We start from the raw sequence: 9766 nt of genomic DNA on the forward strand, positions 1-9766 counted from the left end.
TCTGAGTCCAGCATGTCAGTGACACAAGGCGAGCTTACATAACTTTACAGTGGAATACTGGGATTTATATGATCCCATCGAGGAATTAAGGCAGTGGTTAAATATCAAAGTAGGATGGGAAAGGAGTAGGATGGGAAAGGAGGAATTCTCGACGGAGAGCAATTTGCAATAGCATTCTACTTGATGCTCTGCAGCGACTGGAAGACATCATTCCGTCGTAGTCTAGGTGGTTAGGATACTCGGCTCTCACCTGAGAGACCCGGGTTCATTTCCCGGCGACGGAAATCTATTTTTTGAAGCTTTTTTTGAAGTAAACAACAAGCTTACTAGTAGGTACTATGAAGAAACTCACTCCAAGTAAGAGATCAATCAATAATGTTCAAACATCTTTTCCCTATCAAAATATTCATAGTAATTCACACGGTTGAGTAATAGCCAAGACAATCGAAGCTAGGAGCCTAGGACATTTTAGTACTTATTACTGGCAGCATCGATGTTGTTCTTAGAGCATCTCCAACAACCGCGTTAAGCGCCGCGCGCAAAAAACCTGTTTACCGCGCACGCTTCGATATGTTTAGCGCGGCCACCAGCGTTGGCTCCAGCAGCCGCGCTATCCAGCAGCGCGCGCGCCGCTCCAGCAGCGCGCAAAAATATAACGCGCGCGACTCGTCGGGCATTTAACATATATGATATTTTGGACACAAAATGAGTTTGAAACATTCATCAAAATGCAATGAACATGTAAAATTTGACACAAACAAGTTGATGAATAAAAGTTCATGCCCACAAGTTCATCCAACCAAATTCAAATGCAAACTAAAGTTCAAGACATAAATGAAAGACACATCAATCATCTTTCTCGTCTTCGTCCTCATCTTCCGAAGACGATTCTTCCGCCTCCGAAGATGAATCTTCCTCCCTCTCCTCATCACGCACCGCATCACGTGAAGCTCCAACGGTGTTGCCAAGATCTTCAACGACATTTTCATGGGAATGTGTGTGAGAAGGCACATCGAAAGACATTCCACCCATGGCGGCCGGAGGTGCACCCATGCCTCCCATGAGAGAAGCAAAACTCATGCCTCCCATGGCAGCCATAGCGTCGGAGGGTGCTCCAAAGCCACCCATGCCTCCCATGACGGCCGGAGATGCACCCATGCCTCCAATGACAGCTGGAGGTGCACCCATGCCTCCCATGGCTCCGAAGCCACCCATGCCTCCCATGGCGCCAAGGCCACCGCCACCCATGCCGCCAAGGCCACCGCCACTCATGCAGATCATGGCTCTTTTTTGGATCAACACTTCTTCACGGGCAAGATTGACATATTCCTTTTGCGCTTCATTGAGGTTGGATGTGTCAAAGAAGAACAAGTGTTTCTCCCATTCCAACAATCTAGTTCGCTCCTCATTGCTCACCTTCCTCTCCTCCAAAGCCACCTTCCTCTCCTCGGCCACCACCCTTCTCTCCTCGGCCGCCAACCTCCTTTCCTCGGCCGCGGCATCTTGGTTCCTTGCCATTTTCCTCACCTCGTTGGCTTCTCTTCTTGCGTTGACAATTGCTTCCATAGCATTTTTGAGCTCATCATCTCCTTTCCTCTTCTTCTTTTCAGTTTTGTCTTTCTTGCACCCATCCGGTCGTTTTGGCTTCGAGTATGAAACCGAGTTGGGTGTGGGGCTTCTCTTGCCGTCATCACTTGATACATCATCCTCCTCCTCATCATCATTCAACTCAATTGCTCGCTTGCGTTTGTTGCTCAAATGCAAATCATCCAAACCATCACGCTTCTTCCATTTCTCATCATCCTTCAACACTTCATAGCAATGAGGCAAGGTAAAGATCCTGCCTTTCTTGATCTTCCCCTTCTTGGTTGTCCTCGTCTCTTCTTTGAACAAGTTTTGTGCAATGTTGTACTACAAGAAAAACAAAACAAGTTAGCACTTCGGTCACCAAAAACAAGTATGATGAACATATATGAGATGCCACTTACTTGATCATCCTCATTTGTGCCACTTGGGTTAATCTTGTCAACTTCCTTTTGTGCGGCCGCCCACTTTTGACAATCCGAGTTGATTGTCGACCATCGGGACCGAAGTGATCTCTCGGAGCGGTCAATTCCACTCACGTTGTGAGCATCAAAGTGTTCTTTCATTCGCCCCCAATACGCGTCTCTAATTTGATCACCTCCAATGGATGGATCCCTCGACACTTGCAAATAAGTATAGCATAGTAACTTGTCATCGTTGGTGGTGTAATTGCCCGCTCTTCCTTTCGGCGCCTCGACAATGCCCTCACCCTCCTCGTCCACCTCAAACTCATGGTCTTCGAAATGGATGTCATTGGTTTGAGACCAATGCGAATTATTGGACCCAACACCCATAGTTGACATGTATGCATCATCGTTGAGACTACAAAGTTTTTTGAACAATGCAAATAAGCTGTCTATATGTGATGATGCATTGAAAAAATAACAAGAAAAGAAAAGTTGGAAATTTTTTCACCTTGGGGGCATTTTGTAGAACACGTGGTGCGCGTCGGCAGCCGGCTCAACGAGTGAGCTCGCCGGCGCTTCGGTAGCCGCCGCGGCCGTCGAACGCCCTGCAAGCTTCTTTCCCCTCGCCTTCGTGCTGCCGGAGCCGTCCGCCGCCTTGTTCTTCTTCGCGGATGTTTTGCCCTTCTTTGGCTGCGCCGCATTGGGGACCTTCGACGGTGCGGCGACGGCACGGGAGGGCGCCGGCGCGACGCCACCCGGCGCCGTGGTCATCCGCGGCGGCAAGAAGAGGCTGCGCGCGAGGCCGACGCTCGGGGGAGCTCCGGCAGTGGCGACGCCAACGCTCCCTGTGCTAGGGTTTCCGGCGACTACGGCGGCGGGGGGGGGGGGGGGAGGGGTCGCGGCTGTACAACGGGGTGAGCGGGGTGCCGGTGTGCGCGTCCATGGGTGGGTGGCAGGGCGCCGGCGCCAGCGCGCGCGGGGCGTAGGAGGAGGAGAGAAGAGAGTGCGGCGCAAGCGCTCGAGTGTGCCGCACGCTGTAGCGGGCGCCCGAAATACACCGCGCGGGACAGTGTTTCCGACCGCACGCCCAACTCGTTATAGCGCGCGCGCCGTTTTTGCACGCCCGCTCGAGCGACCCGCCGCGTTGCGCGCGCGCGCTAAAACAGACTAATTTGCGGCGCGGCGTTAGTTTAGCGCGGCTGTTGGAGATGCTCTTAAATGCAAATAGCGCTTGCCAAACTATCTGTGCTGTGTTAACTTAGTGCTTACTATATATAGTACTTCAATTACTAATACATCATTGCCAATACTTCAGACGACCTCAACACCCACCCAGCAAAGCGAGCTATGTGCCTGCCTGTCATAACAAGAGCAGCATATGGTAAGCATTTATTTAGATAAAAAGAACAGCTATAGCACCAAAAACAAAATTTCATAAACTGGATAAAAGGCTTGTATGGATAAAAAGCTTGTATAGACTAATGGAAAGTCTGTCAACTCTTAAAAAAATCATATCATCCAGTTATAAGGTTTATGTTCATAGATGAGTTTTGTAGGCTTGGTGCAAACAAAACTGACGACCTCCATTCTTTTACGGTAGTGTTGTACACGTATAGATGTATCTGGTTTACAGTGTGTGCAGTCTTGCGGTCACCGTTCAAACTGGACCACACTTTTGCGTACACAACCAAGGAAACCGTAAGTTCTACAGTAAGCATCTCGCAAGCTGCTTACAGCAATAAGCAGACAGTAGGTCCATCCTGCAAAACTGATATCCTTCAGCCATGAGGTTTATATTCATAGATGAGTTCTTGGTACAAACAAAACTGACGACCTCCATTCTTTTAGGGTACTGTCGTACACGTGTAGATGTATCTGGCTTACAATGTGTTTAGTCTTGCGTTCACCGTTCAAACTATATCGTACTTTTGCATTCACGACTAAGGAAATCGTAAAGTCTACAGCAAGCATTTATCACTGAATCCAAAATGCAAGTATGGCAAGAGATATGAAGTTACTCACTCGTAGCAATTAGGCTATGAGCATCGAATTAAAGTTAACAAAAGGAGATTAGAAACATCACCAGTTAAGTGGGGCTTCATTTCACATTCTATCCACTCAGCCGCTTCCTGGGATTGGAGCATGTGTCGCCTGTCGTCGACTGGCGAGGTATTCTTCATAGTCCGAATCACTCTCAGATTCGCTAATCCATCCATAGCAGGGACGCCCTGCTCTACTAGTTCCTGTAGCTGCAGGAGGTGCCATTGTAGCCTCAGGAGCAGGCGGGTCGATGAGCATAGGGTCTACTCCCTCAACTGATAACTCAGCCCCAGGTGGCATCTCATTGTGCATGTCCACAATTGGCATGTCACTTGCTGTTCGTGCCTCAGAGGTTGCTGCTTCGTTTTGCTGCATTACACACCAACCAAGACCAGTTAAGAATTGCACACAAAGCCTCAGTTTAGAGCTAAGCATGAAATTATATCACAACAGCTGAACTAAAGTTGGGTACAACAGGGAACACACTTTTGTCAACCCAGAATGCATATACAAATATACTCCATGGTGAAACATATTTGGCTACCCAACAATTCATCTGACACTGAAGCACGACTCCAGTTCTAACTCAAAGACATCCAAACAACTTATATTCAAGAGATTCAATTCCAATTGCCTAATTATGGGCTCAATTCAAAGAACCAGACAGGGTTAAAAAGGGAATTCTACTGCTTCATGATAGAACGCAACTTAAAATGCACGACCCAGTTCACCAGCCAACTGTAACAGCATAAATGTAGAAATCAAACAAATGATTCGTTTTCCTCTGGCTTTTTATGTATAACTAAGTTTGTATGTCAAGAACGCATCGAAATGTAAAAGGTAATTACCAGAAAATAAGGAAATTATGAGAGAACGTATGGACAATTAAGGGTGAAGAAATCAACAGCAAGAAAAAATGCATCAATCATGGAAATAAGTGAACCCTACTAAACTCCATTTTCGCCTACTCAACTTCCGTATACCATGTTATTTTAACACTAGATAGCTTTTTCGTGAATAATACATAACTACAGCTAACCTAACTAAAACAGCAAGCAATGAGAACGTGTTAGTTTGTAAACACTTGGACCAAAGCCTGAAGCCTAAGGGCATCTCTAGCAGATCCCTCAAAAGTTATATGTGAGAGAGAAATTTCTGTTTTGAGGGTGCTATCTAGCAGATCCCTCAAACCTTTACTTCCTCAAAAAATTGACTTTGTATCCCTTAAAAGTTTCCCCAATTGCCTATTTTTAGTCCAGAGAAGCCACTTCTCAGGATAAGAGCATCTCTGACTGATCCCCTATAGGGGAAACGCCCGAGTATATTATAAGGAGTTAGAGGGTGGCCGTTTCTAACCGATCCTGTATATTGAAGTCCCTACAAAAATTCTGCTCAATTCTTTTAGCCTTGTAACACACATTTCAAACAATTGCATACTATTTCATCAATCATATAGGGGATCTGCTAGATTTAGAAAAGTTTAATCCCTTAAAAATTATAAGGAAATGAGATAAGAGATACATTTTGGACTTTTAGAATAGGGGATCTGCTAGAGATGCCCTAACATACAATAGAGTAGCCTTCATAACTTAGTGTGCTGCTACTTACGGAAAGAAATTAATGAACGAATTGTATGGATAAAAAAGAAGTTGCATCAACGAGCTATAATGATTAACTAGTAGAGAACAAACTTGTAGCTTAGTTATGAAATGAAATGCATCCCTCCTATTTTCTTTAAACCATTAAAAGGAACTCCGAATTTCCAGTGCATTGGGAAAGTCAAACTGTGTACATGTTGTCACTTGGAATACATTAAAAGTACAGATCAATTGACCCAAAAAAGTAAGATTGGGAACATAAAGGTTAATTGTGTTTCTTTTAGAGAAAGAGGCAAACCAAATTGATGGATGAAACCTGAAAACTAATCAGAAACAAGAACCACACGTGTGAGATAAGCACACAAAATGACATCGAGAAGGGAGCTCACTTTAGGCTTCTCCTGCTGCTGCTGCTGCTCTTCCTGCTCCTGCTTCTCAAATAGCGCGTCCTGCACGACCCGGTAGTCGTCTTCCTTCAGGAACGACGAAGCATCCTCCCCATAGACCTGATCAGAGCAAACAGCCAAATCATGTCCTTGGAACCACAAGGAAGAATCTCACGAGCTAGTGTCGATCGACCAACTCCTCAATCGGTTGAGGAAACCGCGGTAATAGAGAAAGGGGACATTAGAAGAAGCAACACCCCGGTAATAGAAAAATGCCGATCTCTGAGACAGTATTCGAGGTTACTGAACCAAACAGATACACTGGGATTCGGGTGCCACAGAGAGGCGGAAAAGGGCGAGGGAAGGGAACCTCGATGAGTTGCCCGACGGTGCTGCGGATGTCGGACTCGGCGTAGCCCATCCGTCCGAAGTGGTCGATGGCCCCATGCATCAGCTGGTCCGCCTTCGTCGGCCTCCCGCCCCCGCCTCCGCGCCCGCGCCCGCTCCGCCCCGACATTGCTGGGGTTTTCCTCTCGTTGGCTGTAGAGTAAAGAATGGGGAATGGGTAATGGGGAATCAGCAAAGCTTCGCCCACGCACCGTTTCAGGGCCGTTGGATCTGTGAAGGAAGGTTAGGATCCATTCCCGGTGTCTAATTTCTTGTGTGATGAAATGAAATCACCCTGAAATCAGAAGATTTAAGCCAGATTTGAAATGCAGTAACTGGAAAAGTGTAGAAATACAACAAAAATATGCTATGACTTGCTGAATTCAATGGAAACAAAACCAGGGAATTATTGAGAATAAACCCCATTTTTGCAAGGGAGGATCTTGGGCTGGGGCTCCAGCCCACTTACTATCTTAATAATGTTTTTGTTTGTCATGAAAGGATTTATGATTTTTAAGGGATATTAAAATTATGCATCATTTTCATCGTTGATGTATCATCAAAACTATGTCTCTTATTGGAATATATTTAAGAGATGTTTTTTAGACTATATGTGGTATTGCTCTTTCGCTAGATGTGGAGCAGCAGTTATTAACGGGAAGAGATACGATAGAATTGCCACACCATCGCAGGGGCGTGGTAACGGGTGCCCTGAAAGTTGGCGATGAAGCGCTCGCGAAGCTCATCCCAAGAGGAGATTAATCCCTCCGGGAGGTGCGGGATCCAGGAGCGCACGCCGTCCTTGAGGGCCATGGGGAACCAGTTTGCCATGACCTTGCCGTCACCATTCGCCGCCTCGATGCTCAGCGAGTAGAGCTCGAGGAACTCCGCAGGGTCGGGGGTGCCGTCATAGCGTGGCAATAGGTCTGGCTTGAACTTGCCGGGCTAGGCAACGCGACGCAGTTCCGGGGTGAAGGTGCGGCAACCCGCCACACTCACGGGCGCGACACGCACGAGGGGGGCTTGGTCTTGACGTCCGCTCGCCGCTGCCTCTGGCAGTGCGTGGTCTTGATGCTGCACGGTGGCGCTGGGAGCGCACGTGCGTCACCTTGTGACCGCTGCACCACCTGGCAGCTTGCCTCATCGTGCGCCGGGCCCCACATGGCGGGTCACGCGGTTGCGCATCGCGCCTGGGCTCATGGTCGGCGCCGCGCAGAGGAGGAGGAGGAGGTGTGCCATGGGCTACGTAGCCCGCCTGGGATGGCGGGGGACGGAGCAAGCGAGATGGCGCAGGGACCTCGCCGTCGGCGTTGACAAGCTCGGCGATGCGGCCAAGCCAGTAGTCGTAGCGGTCATTGGCGGGGCGGTAGCGCAGTAGCTCGCGCGCCATGAGCGGCGCAGCCTGCGCGTTCGCTGTCCCGTGGCGGACATGGGAGGACGACGCTGTGGCAGGAGTGGGCGACGGAGTGGCGGTGCGGCCATCACGCCGCACAGAGGGTGGCAGCAATGAATTCTGTTGCTCGTGAGCAACAGGGTCAGTGGCAGCGTTAGATGCGGGAGAAGCAGAGCGGCAAGGGACACCATGGCCCACGGGCGCCATCTGGGCGACGCGAGCAGCCCGACGCTTGGCGCATACTCGGCGCGTGTCGGCCATGGGAGCGACGAAGCAAAGACGAAGCAGGATCGGAAGGAGGATTTTGACACGCCCCTACCTTGCGTGCCAAATGTTGGATTCAGAGCTCTGCAGACCCAAGAAGGTTCAAACTCTTGGGCGTGTGTGAAGATCTCAACCAGCTCAAGCCTCAAGCTCACCACCCCACAGCGTAGCCTCGTCGAGTTCGCGCGAGCAGGGAAGAAGATGAACACAGCAGTTTACCCAGGTTCGGGCCACCTTGCGATGTAAAATGGTGGATTGCCCTCACGAGGGGGGGGGGTTGAGGATGAAATAGTACAGTGGATGAGCAGCCTCGCGAGGGCTCGAGTGGTGTGGGTAGAATGGATCTATCTGGGGTTCGATCCGGGGATTTTTCTCTAGGTGATGGCTAGCCTATCTTTATAGTGGCCTTGGTCCTCTTCCCTCTAAACTTAGGCGGGAAGGAATTCCACAACGACCAATTTGAAAGGGGACAAGAAGTACATCTAATCCTGATGAAAGGCAGTCTTCGCCTACAAAGCTTCTGGTCGTGACACAGAGGTGGGCCCGATGATGACATCTGTCCTACTGAGCTCATGGTCTTGTTCTCGTTGCACTAGAGAGGAAAGCTTTGGGGACTTCCTCGGGAACTTGTGCCTGCCCTTGCTCCCTTAGCACCGAAGTGGAAATTGTCCCTTCTGCGCCCGCTGGTGCCCGCCCGGCCTTGGTCGTCATGGCTCACGTCATCACAGCCTCGTGAGGCTGGGTATCTGCATAGAAGTCTCCGTCCCTCGGGAGGCAGCCTAGGGAGGTCGTTCTTGTGGAGGTCTTGGTGTCGTTCGCCTCACGAGGCTTGGGTCCTCGCAAGGGTCTTGCCTTGTAGTTGTTGTAGCTGGTCCGTACAAGGCCGTCGATGGGCCCACTGATACATCTCCGTCATATCTACTTTTCCAAACACTTTTGCCCTTGTTTTGGACTCTAACTTGTATGATTTGAATGAAACTAACCCGGACTGACGCTGTTTTCAGCAGAACTGCCATGGTGTTGTTTTTTGTGCAGAAAATAAAAATTCTCGGAATGTCCTGAAACTCCACGGAACACCTTAGAAAAAATAAAGAAAAATCCTCGCAAAAGATGAAGACCAGGGGGCCCACACCCTGCTCACGAGGGTGGGGGCCGCCCCCCTGGGCGCGCCCCCCTACCTCGTGGGCCCCCTGGTGGCCCTCCGACGCCAACTCCAACTCCATATATTGGCTTTCGGGGAGAAAAAAATCAGAGAGAAGAAATCATCGCGTTTTACGATACGGAGCCGCCGCCAAGCCCTAATCCCTCTTAGGAGGGCTGATCTGGAGTCCGTTCAGGGCTCCGGAGAGGGGGATTCGTCGCCGTCGTCATCATCAACCATCCTCCATCACCAATTTCATGATGCTCACCGCCGTGCGTGAGTAATTGCATCGTAGGCTTGCTGGACGGTGATGGGTTGGATGAGATTTATCATGTAATGGAGTTAGTTTTGTTAGGGTTTGATCCCTAGTATCCATTATGTTCTGAGATTGATGTTGCTATGACTTTGCTATGCTTAATGCTTGTCACTAGGGCCCGAGTGCCATGATTTCAGATCTGAACCTATTATGTTTTCATGAATATATGTGTGTTCTAGATCCTATCTTGCAAGTCTATAGTCACCTATTATGTGTTATGATCCGGCAACCCCGAAGTGACAATAATAGG

General features: G+C 49.1%; 1 protein-coding gene and 1 non-coding gene across 3 annotated transcripts; one reads left to right on the forward strand and one right to left on the reverse strand.

The window, feature by feature from the left end:
- The first annotated feature begins 211 nt into the window (after positions 1-211).
- On the forward strand, positions 212-284 carry TRNAE-CUC (transfer RNA glutamic acid (anticodon CUC)). The gene has a single exon. It is a non-coding gene; the product is annotated as a tRNA-Glu (tRNA).
- A 2921-nt stretch (positions 285-3205) lies between these two features.
- On the reverse strand, positions 3206-6589 carry LOC123111489 (uncharacterized). Of its 2 annotated transcripts, none has more exons than XM_044532293.1 (4): positions 6386-6589; positions 6019-6135; positions 4075-4400; positions 3206-3344 (listed from the first exon to the last, which is right to left on the reverse strand). In XM_044532293.1, the coding sequence occupies exons 1-3, from the start codon at positions 6530-6532 to the stop codon at positions 4110-4112; spliced, it is 555 nt and encodes a 184-aa protein (XP_044388228.1). In that variant the 5' UTR covers positions 6533-6589; the 3' UTR covers positions 3206-3344; positions 4075-4109. The 2 variants fall into 2 exon arrangements, with proteins under 2 accessions (XP_044388228.1, XP_044388227.1); XM_044532292.1 differs by having other exon boundaries at positions 3206-3348.
- Between the last annotated feature and the right edge of the window lie 3177 nt (positions 6590-9766).

Source organism: Triticum aestivum, chromosome 5B, assembly GCF_018294505.1.
Source record: "Triticum aestivum cultivar Chinese Spring chromosome 5B, IWGSC CS RefSeq v2.1, whole genome shotgun sequence".
Classification (NCBI taxonomy): domain Eukaryota; kingdom Viridiplantae; phylum Streptophyta; class Magnoliopsida; order Poales; family Poaceae; genus Triticum; species Triticum aestivum.